At 41.6% G+C, this 17,660-nt stretch overlaps 3 protein-coding genes across 8 annotated transcripts in view; 1 reads left to right on the top strand and 2 right to left on the bottom strand.

The window, feature by feature from the left end:
- Nucleotides 1-1,837: 1,837 nt before the first annotated feature.
- On the bottom strand, nucleotides 1,838-5,213 carry znf668 (zinc finger protein 668). 2 transcript variants are annotated; one of them, XM_032501982.1, is made up of 2 exons: nucleotides 4,963-5,213; nucleotides 1,838-4,379 (listed from the first exon to the last, which is right to left on the bottom strand). In XM_032501982.1, the coding sequence occupies exons 1-2, from the start codon at nucleotides 4,997-4,999 to the stop codon at nucleotides 2,383-2,385; spliced, it is 2,034 nt and encodes a 677-aa protein (XP_032357873.1). In that variant the 5' UTR covers nucleotides 5,000-5,213; the 3' UTR covers nucleotides 1,838-2,382. The 2 variants fall into 2 exon arrangements, with proteins under 2 accessions (XP_032357873.1, XP_032357872.1); XM_032501981.1 differs by having other exon boundaries at nucleotides 1,838-4,391; nucleotides 4,967-5,060.
- znf646 (zinc finger protein 646) lies at nucleotides 4,620-15,216 on the top strand. Of its 5 annotated transcripts, XM_032501978.1 has the most exons (5): nucleotides 5,436-5,650; nucleotides 6,378-9,233; nucleotides 9,463-9,827; nucleotides 10,086-10,542; nucleotides 11,757-15,216. In XM_032501978.1, exons 2-5 carry the CDS (start codon nucleotides 6,595-6,597, stop codon nucleotides 12,649-12,651), a joined length of 4,356 nt encoding a protein of 1,451 aa, XP_032357869.1. In that variant the 5' UTR covers nucleotides 5,436-5,650; nucleotides 6,378-6,594; the 3' UTR covers nucleotides 12,652-15,216. The 5 variants fall into 5 exon arrangements, with proteins under 5 accessions (XP_032357868.1, XP_032357867.1, XP_032357869.1 ...); XM_032501977.1 differs by lacking the exon at nucleotides 5,436-5,650 and adding an exon at nucleotides 4,620-4,761 and having other exon boundaries at nucleotides 9,463-10,542; XM_032501976.1 differs by lacking the exon at nucleotides 5,436-5,650 and adding an exon at nucleotides 4,858-5,107 and having other exon boundaries at nucleotides 9,463-10,542.
- Nucleotides 15,217-15,527: 311 nt separating this feature from the next.
- Nucleotides 15,528-17,660, bottom strand: part of si:rp71-1c10.7 (tumor necrosis factor receptor superfamily member 12A) — a 13,921-nt gene continuing 11,788 nt past the window's right edge. The window contains exons 4-5 of the mRNA XM_032501794.1: nucleotides 17,184-17,232; nucleotides 15,528-17,074 (exon numbers count right to left, since the gene is read on the bottom strand). Coding sequence (XP_032357685.1) covers nucleotides 17,192-17,232 — 41 coding nt within the window. The 3' untranslated portion in view covers nucleotides 15,528-17,074; nucleotides 17,184-17,191. The remainder of the gene's footprint in view (nucleotides 17,075-17,183; nucleotides 17,233-17,660) is intronic.

Raw genomic sequence — 17,660 nt, 5'->3', positions numbered from 1 at the left:
GGATGGGTACATGGTGGCCATAAAGGGATGGACATGGTTAGAAACAATGCTCAGGTAGGCCGTGGCAATCAAACGATGCCCAATTGGCACTAAGGTGCCTAAAGTGTGCCAAGAAAACATCCCCCACACCATAACAACACCACCACCAGCCTGCACAGTGGGAACAAGGCATGATGGATCCATGGTCTCATTCTGTTTACGCCAAATTCTGACTCTACCTTCTGAATGTCTCAACAGAAATCGAGACTCATCAGACCAGGCCACATTTTTCCAGTCTTCAACTGTCCAATTTTGGTGAGCTCTTGCAAATTGTAGCCTCTTTTTCCTATTTGTAGTGGAGATGAGTGGCACCCAGTGGGGTCTTTTTCTGTTGTAGCCCATTCGCCTCAACTTTGTGCGTGTTGTGGCTTCAAAAATGCTTTGCTGCATACCTCGGTTGTAACGAGTGGTTATTTCAGTCCAAGTTGCTCTTCTTCCAGCTTGAATCAGTCGGCCCATTCTTCTCTGACCTCTAGCATCAACAAGGCATTTTCGCCCACAGGACTGCTGCATACTGGATGTTTTTCTCTTTTCACACCATTCTTTGTAAACCCTAGAAATAGTTGTGCGCGAAAATCCCAGTAACTGAGCAGATTTTGAAATACTCAGACCAGCCTGTCTGGCACCAACAACCATGCCACGCTCAAAATTGCTTAAATCACCTTTCTTTCCCATTCTGACATTCAGTTTGGAGTTCAGGGGTTTGGGTTGACCAGGACCAAACCCCTAAATGCATTGAAGCAACTGCCATGTGATTGGTTGAATAGATAATTGCATTGATGAGAAATATAACAGGTGTTCCTAATAATCCTTTAGGTGAGTGTGGTTCTGATTATGTAATTGTGTTTTAATATATGCAACTTGTTTGTGCCAGACTTAACAATGCTACAGAAAATGTAATCACACAACAGCAGCTAAGCATTATTGTTTGCTTTCAAAATATGCACTGATTGTTGTTGAGATACACAGTGAATATGCAATATTCATATATTCTAAATCAGAAAAAAAAATATATATAAATGTAATTGTTTAATAGTTGCAAAGGTAGTGAGTAATGGAGTACATACAAAATAAGCCTGAACAAACAATAATCATCAGAGTTGGATGCCAAAGCAGTTACTGTGGGCCAGTCATCACAACACAAACATAACTCTGAACTGACGTCTGTCGTGCATTTATATGAACTTTCATTTGTTGTTTATACAAACCAGGCTTCAACCAGAATGTGCCGACTGATTCTGAATAGGTAAAATCCTCCTTTGCCTCTGTCTCTATGACCGTCTTGCTCCCAGAGTCTGTTGACATAACCTGAGCCTGCTGCTCCACATCAGTCTTCCCCTAAGAGCTTGTCTCCTGGGTCAGGCAGCGCAGGTGGGAGGCAACAGCTCCATGAAAGGAATACCAGCATACATACAGTATGTTATAGTTCCAGACCTCCATCATAGGTTTCTGGAAGTGTCTATTAGAACGGGCTCTGGAACAGATGCTGTCCCTGGTGCCATTGCAGGTGAAGTCAGCCTCCAGTTTGGTAAAGGTGGAAAGAGGAATCATTGTGCATGAAAACTGTTAATTTAAGCATTCAGAAATGTCACAGCAACTATATACAGCTATTTGTACATATGGGTTAAAATGGTCCTTAATGTATGTCTAGGTAAATTAGGTGTCATTAATGGGAATAAAGTGGGTAGCAGTAAGAGCTGCAAATCGTAAACATCTCCCTCTTTAACATTTAAGATTCTCGTGCCCAGGATATACTATACATGGACATTAAAAAGACCAACACGTTACTACTTTTTACACATTACACGTTTTTTTTTATTGGTATAAAATGTTGTTCATCTGATTGATCATTTTGGAATGCCATTGACTTTCTTTCCTTTTTACTCGACAATGTTATGATATTAGATGATACTGATAAATACACAGTTAAACAGGTACAAATTGTTGTAAATTCAAAGATTTTAAGACAGTCTGCAATTTAAAAAGCATTATAAAATACATACCTGAAATTACAACATCTTAAGTGATCAGCATACATGTTTGCAACACCACATTTGTATGAAGATTACAACAGAGATTACAGCAGATAAGAATTTCATAGTAGGCTACTTATATTACAGTTTATATTTTAAAATAAAAACATCATACATTACATCTGTGAAATACAATGGCAATGCAAAACAGTGACAAAGCGCTGATAATTTACATGAAGGAGACTATTTTGAGCTTTCTAAAAAACGTTTCTTGGAAAACACTTTATTAGACCCATCAACTAAATAGATTTAAGGCCACTAGCTAAATATTTGTGGAATAAAAACTCAAAAAAAGTAAAATAGAATAAGCTCAAATTCCCTCTTCTTTGATTAAGTACTCTGGCAGAGTCTGAAAAGCAGTCACAGGTACAGTCACTGGAACTGTTAGGGATATGGCGCTGGGTTCAACAGAGGAGGAGGAAACCTCACTGGGGGGTGGAGGAGAGGGAAGTGGGTCAGTATGAATAATGTTCATATCACTGAGTTGCGTGGCGGTCGGGACAGCGTCCGCATGAGTCCTTAAGTGCTTGCGAAGGTAGGCAGCAAACAGGAAAGCTTTGCCACAGTGAGGGCAGCTGTGAGGTTTGCTGGTGGAGTGAATCTTCTGGTGTTTACGCAGTCCGGATTTGTTGAGGAAGCCTTTGCCGCAACTGTTGCAAGCATGAGGTCTCGGCTTGGGATGCTGCTTCTCATGCTCCTGCAAGTCTGCCAGCTGTGCAAACTCTGCCTGGCAGGTTTCACAGACATGTGAGCCCATGGATACGATTTTGGTAACAGTCAGAGGAGTGGAGTCAATGGAGTGAAGATTTTCATGTGTTTGAACTTCTTCCCAGCTTCCAAATGTAGCATCACAGTGAGTACAGGAGAACTGCGGAAGAGTTGTGTGGGCAGTAAAGCCTGAGGCTGACCCGGCCTCTGTCTCTGGTTGTTGTTGTTGTTGTTGTTGTTGTTGCTGCTGCTGCTCAGACTGCTCAGCAAGGTGAGTTCTCTCATGTTTGCGAAGGCTTGAGGACACCACAAAAGACTTCAAACACTCCTCACATTTGAAAGGCCTTTCTCCAGAGTGCACACGTCGGTGCTTGTTGAGGCTGGAGCGCTCAGCAAATGACTTGTCACACTCAGTACAAGAAAAGGGCCTAAGACCTGTGTGGACAAGCATGTGGCGCCGCAGATCCCAGGATGCTACAAAGGCCTTGTCACAACTCTGGCATTTGTAAGGCCGCTCTCCAGAGTGAACACGCTCATGCACGGCCAGATCAGCTGGCTGACGGAACCTCTTGGAACACTTATCACAGGGATAAGGCTTGAAACCCAAGTGCGCTCGCTGGTGGCGCCGGAAACTGGAGGGGTCAGAAAACATCTTGCCACACTGTGGGCAGAGGAAAGGCTTCTCGCCAGAGTGAGTGCGAAGATGAGACTGGTAGGAGGAGAGTTGGGTGAAGCCTTTACCACACTGCTCGCACTGATAGGGTTTGTTCTGGGAGTGAATGCGCTGATGGCAGGCCAGGGAGGAGGAGCGGGAGAAGGCTTTGCCACAGTCTGAGCACAGGTATGGCTTTTCTCCAGTGTGGGAGCGCTCATGGTTTTTCAGGTCCTTCAGCTCTGTGTAAGTTTTCCCACATTCATCACAAGCGTACGGCCGATGGCCTTGATGGTTCCTTCTGTGTTTTCGGAACACAGAGGGATCTGCAAAACTCTTTCCACATTCAGCACAGAAGTATGGCTTTTCTCCCGTGTGAGAGCGCAAGTGCACCTTCAGTTTAGACAGAGTGGGGTAGCTCTTAGAGCACTGACGGCAAGAGTAAGGACGCTCTCCACTGTGCTGTGTCATATGGATCCTCAGGCATATAGCTTGCATAAAGGCCTTACCACACTCTGTGCATACAAATGGTTTTTCCCCAGTGTGAGAGCGGCTATGGTTGCGTAGCTCTGTGGGTGTCTTGTAAGCCTTGTGACAGTCGGGACACTGAAAGGGACGCTGGGCTGAGTGAGTGCGCTCATGCTTTGAGAGTTGAGCCTTGCTCGAGAATATTTTAGTACACTGAGAACATGAGTGCTGTTGCTGACGGTCCTTTGCATGTGCTGAAAGCTTGTGACTCTGCAGAGCTGACAGACTCCTGAAAGCCTCTGTGCATGCAGAGCATTTGAAGGAAGCTTTGGCTTTTGGAGGTCTGCCTCTGCCACGTTTTTTTGCAGGCTGATCCATCACCAGCTCTTCCTCTTGTTGTCTTCCTTTGTCCTGTGCAGGAGGGGTGTACTGCTCTGCAAGAGGTGGGCTGCCAGGCTGAGGAGAGGCCATTTTTATATCTGTAAATAGATTATATTAAAAAATAATATTTGTAATACTATGTAAATAAACAAAATATAATATATGAGACTAAAAGATTGTTCCTCAGACATCAGCCTAAAGTCTATGACATATATGAATTAGGACAGCAGATCGTCAGTGACAGTGTACCAGTAAAAAAGAATCAGTTTAACGTTATAACAATACATGTAGCTATATGTGGGTGTGCATTAAATCACAAAATGGCTGGCATTAGGACCTCAGGGACAATAAGCTAACCGCTTTGATGCCAGAGGAAGTTGGCGATGCAATGACAGAAATCAGTGTGACTGGCATGTACCCGACCGGAATCAAGGATCAAAGATCTCGAGTCAGTACGAAGGCGTTAACAAAACAGAAACGGTATGTACGTATTGATTTTCGCTAGCTTTCTCGCTAAACACTTTAACAAACTCAAAATGGCTGGCTCTAGGACCGGTGTCCGGCTGCACCAATTCACTCGACAGTGTCGTCACCATCATGACCGTGGTTATGCGGGATGGATTTAGCTCAAATTAGCTCTCTTTGCATCGTGTGTGCATTAGAGAAACAACGGATGCTTACCTGTAGTAATAACTGGCGCCTCGGAACACGACTGCATTTACTGTGAGACGGTGATTGCTGTTTACTGTCTGCAGGGTGGGGGACGGCTCTAGGACCATGATGACGAAAGCTCTCGGCAAGCCAAGTGTGCAACGTTTTAATGCGTGTAAGGAGTAAATATCAATAGAAAACACCTAATAAATATATTAGCTAGAATCCCATGGTTAAACATGGTAGTTCTAATAAAGGTAGCAGGTTGTCTGTCATTAAGGAGACGTGCCAAACTAAAGCGAAGATTGTGTATATTACTCAGAAGTCAACGGCAGAGCTAGCTAGCTAACTTTAGCTAATGTACTTTAACATTAACGTTAGCTAGGTGTTTTACAAAAACCAGCAGCAAAATAGTGAGATGAACAATTAAGTTATTGATGGGTTTTTTAGTGTAATGCTTTCTATGTGGTTACTTTAACGTTTGTATTAACGCGACGTATATGCTTTAGCCTAGCTAGCTATACTTCCGAGAGGGAAGCATTTCTCTGCTGCACATTTCCTGTTTCCTAGCAACAAGCGCAATGTGGAAATGGGGATGGAAGAAGAAAAAAAAGACAAATGGAAAAAGGGGGTTGCCCTTTACACAATAATAACCTTTTTTTAAAGAATGAATGAAAATATATCTTTGGAGGAGGGAATTGAACCAGTACTGCAACAGGTATTCAATTCGCCGTATTTGCTTACGCTGTGATTCCGCATTCAAAACGACTTCTTGGCTTTTTGGTGCAATGTTTGTTTAGCTAGCTAACGTTAGCCATGAAGATGCTAGCTGGGATTGCTCTAGCTAATGTATGCCCAATGTTCCGTTATACAAATGTGACCGTAGTAATCTGCCCGCTCTTTCTTATAACCGGGACGAGTTTGTTGTTTCTGTTATTTTGTTTATGATGTCGGAGAAAATGGGTGTTTTCACTAGCAGTAAATATGTTGAGAGGCGTTTCCCGGTTTTATTGACATAATGTTAGCTAAGGCAGTTAGCCTGCTGGTGCAGAGATGTGGCTAGCTAGCTATCAGGCAGGATACAGTTTTTAGCTAACTGCATTTAACTTAAGTTTGCCCATGATGCTGGTTACCTGCTGCCACTGACACATTTAAACTACCACATCGTGGTGGTTCTTTCTAAAGATGTATTAACTTTTACATATTTCATTCGGGGAACATACCTTAAGGCATATCAATTGTGAGACCAGTTAGCTAAGTTGTCAATTTGTAATGTTGAACGATTGTTTGAAGAATAAATTAATATCTTTAGGAATAATGAGTAATAGGTTATTTGTAGCTTCCCATAACATCTACACAACTTATTGCATAAATCTGAATACTGTTACGTACATTGCTAATGTATTCACCACAGTGCTAACTGGCATATGTTTTGTCTTTTGCAGCTATTTGGCCGCTTCTCCTAAATTCAAGTCACTCTCCTAAGTGTGTGGAACTGGTTCTCAACATCTTCTACCGTTTTACCTCCCTGGACACTCCTTGGACCATATTGTAAATAACAGTCTTCCTTGAATACGGACAATACCAGGCATCTAATGCATTTCTCTCTTGCATATTCATAGACTTTGTGTCTGGTGCACTTCATTCAATCGCTGTTTTGTAATGGCAGTGCAAAACACTGGCAGGAAAAAAGTTTTCCCTTGCAAACAATGTGGCATTGTATGTCCCAATATGCCCAGTCTGCTCAAGCACATGGATGCTCATCTTGAACAAGAGGAAGAACGCAAATTTAAATGTGATGAATGTGGGCGTGGTTATAGACATGCAGGTAGCTTAGCTAACCACAAAAAGACTCACGAAGTAGGTACCTTTCAATGTAACATCTGTGGTAAAAAAAACTCAAATGCTTTGGCCCTGAAGAGTCATCTCCGGAGCCACACTTCACAGAAAAAGTACTCCTGTGCCGAATGTGGGAAAGGTTTTCGTCTGGCAACACAGCTGACTACACATGAGAAAGTTCATCTAGCCAGGCGAGTAAAGGAGCAGTCGTTTAGAAAGGTAGACATGGAATATTCCACACATCAAATTGAAAATAATCACCCACATCATCTCAATGAGCAGTCTGCCAGTGTTGGGACTTCTACAGAAAATAGCCCAGCTGAGGACAAGACAGAGGTTGTTTATAACACAGAATCTGAGACTTCTGAGGATGCAGCAAATCGACCTTTCAGATGTGATTTGTGTGACAAATCATATATACACCTTCGAAGCCTGACCAATCATAAAAAGACTCACCAGGTGGGAAAGTTTGAGTGCACAGTGTGTTTTAAACTGTTTAATAACATGGCGGCACTCTACAGCCACCAGAGATCTCACAAAACAAGAAGTGTGACAGACCCAGATTCAATGGGTGGGTCACACACTGGTGAATCACCGGAACAGTTTTCACCTCAGAGCCAGGATACTCCAGTGACTTTTTGCCATTTGTGTCAGGTACTATTCCCTAATGATAAAGAGTTCCAGGAACACATCCAAATGCATAACTCTTCATCTCTGTCGTTTGGCCTTCAAGATACCTCGTCAGAAAACCATAATATATCATATGACAACAGCATTGCTTCGCCTGAGTCAAATTTTTATGCATCTCCTATAAATAATGTTCCCTCAGTATCCTCAATAGATAATGATTTAGGCTTTGACCAGCCTCAGGAGCAAATTAGAAATAACGGTCAGGTGTACTCTGACTGCTCCAACAATCAAACACCACCTTCCAATAGCACTCAGGGAGAACCCCCAATCATAGACACAAGCATTCTCAATCCTGCCCTGAAGCACACTCAAAACACTGACAGTGCAACTGAAATGGAAGAGACTTCAACTGTAGATTCCGACGAGCGTCCTTTCAAGTGTCATATATGTGGTAAAAGCTACCGGCACTCTGGGAGCCTCATCAACCACAAAAGGTCACATCAGGTTGGGATTTACCAATGTTCCATCTGCAGAAAGAGCTATCCTCACCTGGCCGCCCTCAAAAGTCATCTTCGTCTCCACAAAGCTCAGTCATCTTTTGACCTCAACAATGAGGGAGACTGGCTCTCCTCAGAGCCTTTGACTCTGGATAACCAGCAGGGCTGCTTCTCCTCTCAAGAGGAGGAGGAGGAAGAAGAAGAAGAGGAGGAGGAGGAGGAGGAGGAGGATGATCACATTCTCCCTGTGCTTGGTATTGATCAGGAGAATGGAGTTGACCACAACAATGGAGATTTGTACCATGAGCATTTTAATCAGGACTTTTCCCAGGATATGACTGTGCATCTACCTCACAACGAACATCTGATGCAGAGGCACATGTGTGCAGACTGTGGTGAAACATTTGGAGATATTGCAGGGATTAAGTCTCACAGTTGCCCGCTGCTACAGCAGCAACATGACACTACTAGCAGGGACTATGGCAGCAATATACATTTCCAGGACAGTAGTGATCACTGTGCCATTGGAAATCCAGGAAGTAATGTTGAGTTCCATGGTCTGAGTGAAAGCCAAAGTTACTTTGAACAGAACTTCCATGACGATATGAACAGTGATCAGCTGAATGGTGGCAGAGAAGGTGTAAATGAAGAGGATGAGGAGGAGGATGATGATGATGGAGATCTTTATCAGTGCTCTATATGTGGAAACAGCTACACCAGCATGAGGGCTCTCAGGAGCCATCTCAGAGGCCACACACAGTCTCACGGTACTCCTGCAAGCTCAGGGCCTTCCTCCATGTCCTCCCATGAAGAAGTGAAAGATGATGAACCCGGAGAAATGATGATCTGCAGCACATGTGGGGAAAGTTTTGCCAATAGGCAGGACCTGATAACTCATCAGCTTCTACACAACAAGGACCAGGTAGATAATGATACTCATTTATATATGAGCAACAGTGATGTGCCCGGAGGCAAGGAGGAAGCACAGAGTATCATCTGTGGCAGCTGTGGCATCTTCTGCACCAGCTACCATCATCTTGAAAACCATGGTTGCACAGCTGAGCGGACAGATGAGTCCACACGTGGTAAAGAGGAAATTAATGTAAATGATGTTGCCCAGCATGAAGACATGAGTTACGTCAAAGAAACGGATGATGCCGAAGATCGTCAGTACAAATGCGATCAGTGTGGGCGTTCGTACAGACACGCAGGCTCCCTACTTAACCACAAAAAGTCCCACAAAACAGGTGTATTCAGATGCCTCGTCTGCCAGAAGCGCTTTTACAACCTGTTGGCCCTTAAAAACCACCAGAGGTCCCACTTCGATATTAAGAGGTTAGTTCTAGCTAGAATACACATCGTTAATACATTTAAAACTCTTAAATAACAGTTATCATACTCATGTTTTAAACTGAATGCATGTTGGAAATTATGAATAATTGTTAAACAAAAAAAGCAAAGAGTCGCCTGTAAAAAAATTTTGTTGATGTTGCAATTGTTTTGTCATCATTGCTCCCTGTTTTGTAAAAACAGAATTAACCATATGCCTTATCTTCTTCTCCAGGCATACTTGCAACGAGTGTGGAAAAGCCTTCAAAATTCAAAAGCAGTTACTGAATCACCTGAAAAGGCACAAAGAGAACAAAGCTAAAATCCAGGACCTCAACAACCAGATCCAGGCCCTCATGCAGATGAATGGGCCCAGGTCAGACGGAGAAGTGCAGTCCTTAACTTCAAATGCCAATCAGGCTTTTACTTCATCTCGGCGCTGCAAGCAGCTGCCTGGAAGGAAGAGAGAACAAACAAAGTGTGAGACTTCAGTCAAATCAGAGGATGTAGGTGATCAACGGCCTTTTGCCTGTGACCAGTGTGGCCGTACATACCGCCACGCAGGAAGTCTGGTCAACCACAGGAACTCCCATAAAACAGGTGAATATTACTGTTCAGTTTGTAACAACACTTACTCCAATCAACTAGCAATGAAGAACCACTTGCGCACCCACTTTGCATATAAAAAGCACTCCTGCCAAAACTGTGGAAAAGGCTTTAGGGCAAAGAAACAGCTATTAGCCCATGTTTGTGCAGGCCTCAGAAAGGATGGGGCCGCAGGCAGGAGGGGTATAAAATCTAGAGCGTTAAGGTGTAAGGATTGTAAGCAGACCTTTCTCTCTATTGACCAACTGACAGCCCACACCTGTGATGGACAGTCAGGCAGCAGTGATGCACAAAGAAACATGTCTCCAAATAAAGTGGAGCGGCCTTTTACATGCAACATATGTAATCGCAGTTACCGTCATGCAGGCTCACTCCTGAACCACAAAAACACCCACAAGACAGGACACTTCAGTTGCACCTTCTGCTCTAAGCCCTTCACTAACCCCATGGCTTTACGCAATCACACACGTATCCATACACAGAAGAAAAAGTATGCATGTCTCACGTGTGGAAAGGCCTTCCGCCTCGCCAGTATCCTGCACAACCACCAGAGGATCCACAACCGGGTGGCGAGTCACTTCCGCTGTCCTGCATGTGGCAAGAGCTTCCAGGGCAGGTCTGGCCTAAAGAGGCACCGCTGCCGCAAAGGTCAGGAGAACTCCCCGAGAGCTGGAGTCCAGCAGTCAGAGAGGGGAGACAAGTGCTTCATGTGAGTTACTGTCTGATTTTGAACTGAGTATGTACATTTTGTTTTGTCTATTAGTCATTATGGGGGTGTTTTTTTTTTTTTTTTTTTAATTGTTTAACAAAGCTGTCCTGACCATACTGATAGATTAGGATAGAAAATGTTAAAGAAAAGAAGATGGAAAAGAAACATTTACTGACAAGTTTATTTTTCAACTGTAAAATGTCCCACACAGTACACATCTTAGGTATAATCAATTTTAACAAAGTGAAAGAATCCTTATCAACAATATTTGTTTTTCTAATGTGTTATTGTTAATGATAAAGAAACACTTATCTTGAAATCCAGAGACAATGTCTGTGAATTTGGAGATATGGCTAACAGATTTTTGGTTCTGTAAGCTTGTCAAGCAGCTTCCACCCCATCAATCACAAGGATTCAGTCACATACAGAAAAAATGCTTATAGTTTGTGATAACATAAATAAAGCAGAATGCAGCAATAACCTCGGCCCCCCCCACACACCTTTTAAAAACCTGACTATTCCAACCGTGCAAGAGGAACAAAACACCAATTTGAGCGTGGACATTATGCCCTCAATGTAGAGGCCAGCCAGAAAATGTAATGCTCATGTTCTGTGGATACGTATTTTTAAAGCTTTTAATGAGATAATCGAAAGCCAATTTTACCTTGACCCAGTCTGTGCGCTCTTTGGTTTAACATTGAAGAAATGCCATGCTCTCTTACCAAATAAAGCTTATGTGGTTATAGATTTCACTACACTCCCTGCAAATGTTTCAAAATGAAAGCAACACGCTCCTCTGTCCTTTTCTCATTGGCTCAAAGATATCTTGTTATGTTGTTTTTCCCTCTTCACCTGCATGTATTGTATGAGCTGTAATCCTCTGGGTGGGTGGTAGGTTTGGGAATTGGGATTTCAATTTGTCAACATATTTGAAACTTCTTTGTAGTTAGGGCATGATGAGGTGAATTGAAGTCAAATATATTTCATGTTTTGTATTTTATGAAAGTCAATTAAATATATTTACAACAAAAAATATCTCAGCCAACCGTTATTGTAATTTCAAAGTATTTTTATCAGATCAGTATTGGTCAGGCTATTTTTTTTTTTTGAAAGTATAATATTTTTTGGTAATAGTTAAGAGTTTATTGTTTTGGAAAATGATTTTAATTATGGCGTAATATCAGGTATTGAATATTAACATATCCCTACTGCAGGTGTGACCTGTGTGGGCGCTCCTACCGCCACGCTGGCTCTCTGCTCAACCATAAAAAGACACACTCCGAAAACCTCCACCACTGTACCTTGTGTCTCCAGACATTTCCTGACCCTCTCACTCTACAGATACACTCCCAGATGAGGCGTCACTGCTGCCCCGAGTGTGGCAAGACCTTCTGTCTGGTCGCACACCTGCAGAGCCACATGGAGGTGCACGCTAAGGACCGCTCGGTGGTCTGCAGCCCCTGCCAGCAGAGCTTTCCCAACACAGCCAGCTACCAGCAGCACCAGGACATGCACCACGGGGCTCAGGACCCCTATCAACAAGGTGTGGATGAACCAGTAGACAGCAACATCTGCTGGGACTCAGGAACAAATCAGACTTTAGGGATGGACGGGGTGCACAAGCAGGTTCCTCTACCTTTGTCCCATATTCCAGGAAGCCTCACCCATTCACAGAAGAGTAACGAGTCTGCTGGCACAGAGGAGAAGTGCCATGTGTGCGAGCACTGTGGGCGCACTTACCGCCATGCCGGCTCCCTCCTCAACCACAAGAACAGCCACAAGACAGGCTCTTTCTTCTGCTCTGTCTGCCAGAAGGAGTTTACCAACCTTATGGCTCTCAAGAACCACCGGCGCATTCATACAGAGCCCAAGCGCTACCAATGTCTTGAGTGCGGGAAGGCGTTCCGCGTGTCCACACAGCTCATATGCCACCGACGAATCCACACCAAAGAGAAGCCTTTTGCCTGCCTTCTGTGCGACAAGAGCTTTTCCAGCAAGTCCAACCTGCGGCACCATCAGAAGATGCACCAGAACACCCAGACCTACAACTCCTCTTTTAGCATGGATGCTAATGCGTTTATGGACTTGGACATGGGGTCTTTCCTTTGAAGTCAGATTCCAGAGCGTATAAGAGAAGAGGACAGCCGGTCCTCGTTTATTCATCCCTCTATCAATAATTGTAAAACAGTATTTATTTTTTTCAGAAAGTGCCACACATTTCATTACTGACTTCCTGTCTTACCTCCACAACAAATGGTTACATTACTCAAAAGTCTCTGAATGGTTTATGGGTCAGGTTTTTAATAAGGCCTGAATGTTTTCCGTGAATACACAGGATCCCACAATACAGGGCGAATGATGATAATAGTCGCAGCTCATTTCTCAATGACAAACCAACCAACCAAAGTGAACTGAGAAGTGCAGCCCAGGTCCATGTTAAGAACATTGACACTGATAACATGTTTTTTTGTTTTGTTTTTAACACACTACTGTTCTAATAGTTATTTCTCCTCACTTGCTATGTTTAATTGTGTCCAGTGCCTCTGTAAGTTCCTTAGGAAACAAAATATACAAACTATATTTATCTCTGAATCCTTTCTTCAGCTTTGCCGTCAGCGTCAAAGGACTGCTCACTTTCCTTTTGGATCTCACATAGGGCAAGCCTGTTGAGTCCAATACCTCTGGGTGTGTCCAAAGGTCAGTGGCCAAGTGATTTACTGAAATCCTATTATCAAGTTAATAGTCGTACTGCTAATAATATCCACGTCAAGTGACATTGTATTCTAAAATTGGATGTATTTAATAATTTATTCCTGTTATTTTATGTGCATATTTTAGTCGAAAAGCTTTTTATGAATGTTGTTAAAAAAAAAAAGAAAAAAAAGAAAGTCTTCTAAAGCTAATGTAGCCTTTTAAGGAACGCCATCAATCGATTTGTATTTACTTTTATAGTTCTGTTACAACAGGCAGGAATGAATGAGCCGAGCATTACTGGCAGCACTCAGGATAAACCTTCGAAAGGAACATACCTGATGTGAACATTGTAGATAATCAGTTTCTGATCTGAGCATTTTCTTTTCAAATTGTGCCATTTCAACACTCATAATTTAGCTTATGTAATGGCTGTCAAAGTCACTTAAACAGTTAGCTGCAGCTCCAGCTCTGCAGTGTATGCTGTTGAATTATCATCCATTTTAAAATCTTTGAGGAGTATCAGTTATGTTAAAGTGCCAGTGCCTAAAATGTATGTCAATTGTAGCATTTTAATGTGAACAAAAGTCCTCTCTCACTGTACTTGTTATGTAATGTAAACCGCAATGTTGATTTTATGTTGCCCATTGCATAATTAGATTTTTTTTAAATTATATCTTCTGATTTGTGAACCTCTTCAACTGCCAACCGTTAAAACGTCTTAAAGCAGTAACAGAAGTATTGCAACAGTGAAGTGAAAGTGGTTCCTTTTTGTCTCCATGGATTTCCTCCTTCACAAAGGCTTTTATTACAATCACATATAGTGACTGTATTTTTAAAAGAAATTCTTCCAAGCACAAGTATTACTACAAACACACCAGGACTTTATGGATTAATAAGGACTAACCAGTTTTATTTTCACTGTCCTGTTCATGAACCACTTTACGTTTTGTGAAAGAAATGTGCAATTATTAATTCTCTGGGTTATTTTTTTGCCAAGTCGACTAATGTGCCTGCTGTTCTTTAAGTAGTTTCTTATCAGAAATCTATCTTTAAAGAACACATGGCCTTTGATTTTATAATATAGTCTGAAATTAGATTTTCTTTATGCCTTATACATTACATTTCATGTATGTTTGGCGCTGGTCCGAAGTATGAAATACCTCATGGAAAGCCCTGCCTACCTAGCGACTGCTACGTAATGCCTCATGCAGCTTAATTGTAGAGAATACACTGTCATGATAGAGATAGTTATCAGTTCAAATGGAATGGATGAAGCATCAATTTTAAGGTTTTACTTTTTAGTTCGCAGAAGCTGTTTTCTCCAGAAAATTGTCGTTTCTCTGCAGTTTCTTGTTTTCAGAGTTGTATTTGTAGATGTGACACTCGTAGCCTAAGGAGGACAGGAAGTCTATAACTGACCTGTCGTCTGTCTGGGTTTCGGCAGGCAAAGAGTCGACTGTTCAATAGTTCACCTCAGCTAGTTTGCGGGTTGTAATATTTAAGCAATATGCTGAAAGTATTGTTCCAGTGCATGAAAAAGTACATCTCATTTGTTTTGTCATGTTTTCAAGTGCAGTGCAGCAGTTTCAGTATACTGACACTAGCCTTGACAAATCATGGCAACTTGCCATTTTCTGACACGATATAAAATCCTATGTGTATTAATTGTAACGATTTAGATTATCTTACTGTAACATATTTGTATGCCACGGTAGCCTACATGTAAACGACACATGCATATTTGAGTTTAAACTATCAACTTATTTTTTACAATGTTCGCCATCTAATCTCCCTGTGGCACTTAACATGTTCACTCCTCTGTCATTGATCACAGCCACAGCCTGGTATTTGTGGCTTGTGTTAATCTCAGAGCTCTCTCTGTAAATATTTCCAGGAAAATATTGGTTGGATCTATGTACATTCAGATTTTACTCAGCAGGAGAAAACTGCTAGATTAGCTATTGTGTAATAAAGCATATACCACATGTTCTGATTTATTGGATTTTCAGTGCTCAAAAATGTCTGCTCTCAATTCATATTTATATAACTATTTTGTCACTCTGAAACGTCGATTTTTACTTCTTTGTTAGAACTTAGTTTAGAATATAAGCAAATTATTGAAATGAAAGTAGTTGAATTAAAAAACTTGGAAAGTACAATGTGTTTTTTTTTTGTCCATATTCTTCCAAATGACAATGAATGTATGTTGTCTTTCTGTACATATTGACATGCTTAAGATAAATGGTACATACCAGAAAATGGAGCAGTTTGCATATTAACAAAACTTGCGATATAATTGGAAATTGTCAGTTTTATTAAAATACATTTGGTACAAAGAGCAGTTTATAAGATTGCATTAAGTAAAGCCAGTGCATGTACAGTATATACAATCAGAAATAGAAAGCAAGAGGAATAATAAGAAAATGTTAGTTATTGCTCAGTATCATTGTTAGCTGGCCTGGTGGAAGTTTAACAAAAACCCTCACTGGAGTCCCTTTAAAAATGTGCTTGACAACTGCAGTTGATCCAAAACAACGCTTCAAGATATTTAAAACAAAATAAATAATATACAGATCTAAAAAAAATAAAATAAAAGGAAGTGTCTGTATTTTAAGTAATTCCCTAATTTTGCTGCCAGAGGGCAAGCGGTATACCCACAAGCAGACATCTATCCAAAATATGACCTAAAAACACAGTCGGTCTCCAAAAAACATCAGTAACCACATAGTGCTGTTGCTTTGAAGATAGAAAACATCCTGAACTATAAAAAGGTGGAAAACAACAACCCTGGCCACCATGGTTCTCGCTGGCTACAAAATAACAAACGTAGATCTGACGTATATCTTCAGATCTGAAACGATTCGACAGGTCAGAGTTTGAGTAAGCATAGTGATTGTGTAGCTCCACCTAAAGTGCTGTAGGTGTCATTTCTTTTACTACAGTACATTCCTTGCGACATTCCCACACGTTAGCAGTTTGGGATATTGTGTCTAGTGTTTCAAACATCCTGCCCTACAAGTGCAGGGACAATAACTTGGGAGTTCTGGGGTTGTGACAGAAAGAAAAGTCCAGCTAACATCTCCTAAAACATAATTAAAAACACATTAAAACAGACATTATTGTAATAACCTGCAATAAATGGTCGGTGTTGATCTCAGGAGACCCAGTAACAGTGACTGTTCATCTACAGCTTGCTCAGGCGACTAAAAGAGCAGGTACACACAGATACTGGCAGGGACGGAGGCTAGAATACATTTCACTCACTGTTAAAGTAGCTACATTCAAATGGCCTTAATGTGCCTAACAGTTCACATGTGATTTATCTTTAAGAGGGTATCATGGTAAATGACAAGTAGATAAACCCGTCTGACCCCGCTGAATAGCGGAAGGTCAAACTGCAGGCCTGCAGGCAGCAGGAGCTGTGTTACATTCATCGGAGTCCTGCTGGAAAATACAATACAGAATTTGGAAAGCATCCATCTCTCTGAAGGAAGTATTTGAATCAAACATCTGTAAACCAACAAAGGTCGTCCAGACCAAAATATTACTTAAGTGGAATATAAAGGCACAATATCTGAGAATGATACCACTATATCTATTGTTTTTACTATACAGAGGTGTGAGAGTCCCTCCTGTGGTCACTGTGCGAACCAACACTGAGCGTGAGATCTGGGCACATCTCTTCTCTCAACAGTCTAATAAATTAAAATGGTCCAATTCTGGTGAAGAGATACCCTGCAGTCAGAGTATACAGTTCATGGTCCAGAGGTTCCTCCATCCGGATTCTGAACCAGTTGCTCCTTGGTTCTGTCACATCTGTTTCCAGATGAAGATGAGGCTGTGGAGGCCATGCCAATGATTACAGTCACAAAAGTAGATTCACATATTACTTACAAAAGTCTGTAATTCAAATTCATATATTGTGACAAAGTGAAAAGTATACCTACTGAAATGTTTAAGCTTGATAAAGTGGCCCCGCAGTTTCTTCAATGGGTTCTGTAATAAATCAAGACAGAAATTAGCATTTTTACCATCCCAGCATAGTGATGGCATATCTACATTGTCTGCAATAGGCCTTTTTCACAGCAGACATTTTGACTTATCATAGTGGGAATAGCACAGGTGTTACTGATAACATTAACGTTGCTCTGTTATGGGTCACAATACAGGACCCTGAAACTGAAGCAATTCAATGAAATGAATTAAATTGTTTGCACCTGTGCTTTTATTACTGTGACACATTAAAATGGTTTCTGTAATGCAGGCATATAGTCTCTCAATAGAAGAGACAATAATCATGTTTGATGGTTTGTGACACCACTGCAAAGCTGCAAAGCTTTCATGCCAGAAAAGGGAACTGCACACAGCATGTTGTATTTTATTTTTAGATGTATGGCTGTTGTTTTGTATAACCTGTGTGTTAC

The sequence above is a fragment of the Etheostoma spectabile genome, chromosome 21, assembly GCF_008692095.1.
Source record: "Etheostoma spectabile isolate EspeVRDwgs_2016 chromosome 21, UIUC_Espe_1.0, whole genome shotgun sequence".
Classification (NCBI taxonomy): Eukaryota; Metazoa; Chordata; class Actinopteri; order Perciformes; family Percidae; genus Etheostoma; species Etheostoma spectabile.
The sequence above is the reverse complement of the archived record's forward strand: the minus strand, read 5'-3'. Positions and strand labels throughout refer to the sequence as shown.

What these genes read in the sequence shown, in the direction of transcription:
- znf668 (XM_032501981.1), bottom strand. Translation starts at nt 5,060, where the DNA reads ATGGTCCTAGAGCCGTCCCCCACCCTGCAGACAGTAAACAGCAATCAC. An exon ending in CCGAGGCGCCAGTTATTACT is followed by an intron (nt 4,392 to 4,966) that starts ACAGGTAAGCAT and finishes TTTTTTAATATA; the next exon opens with ATCTATTTACAGATATAAAA.
- znf646 (XM_032501977.1), top strand. Translation starts at nt 6,595, where the DNA reads ATGGCAGTGCAAAACACTGGCAGGAAAAAAGTTTTCCCTTGCAAACAA. An exon ending in TCCCACTTCGATATTAAGAG is followed by an intron (nt 9,234 to 9,462) that starts GTTAGTTCTAGC and finishes CTTCTTCTCCAG; the next exon opens with GCATACTTGCAACGAGTGTG. An exon ending in AGGGGAGACAAGTGCTTCAT is followed by an intron (nt 10,543 to 11,756) that starts GTGAGTTACTGT and finishes TCCCTACTGCAG; the next exon opens with GTGTGACCTGTGTGGGCGCT.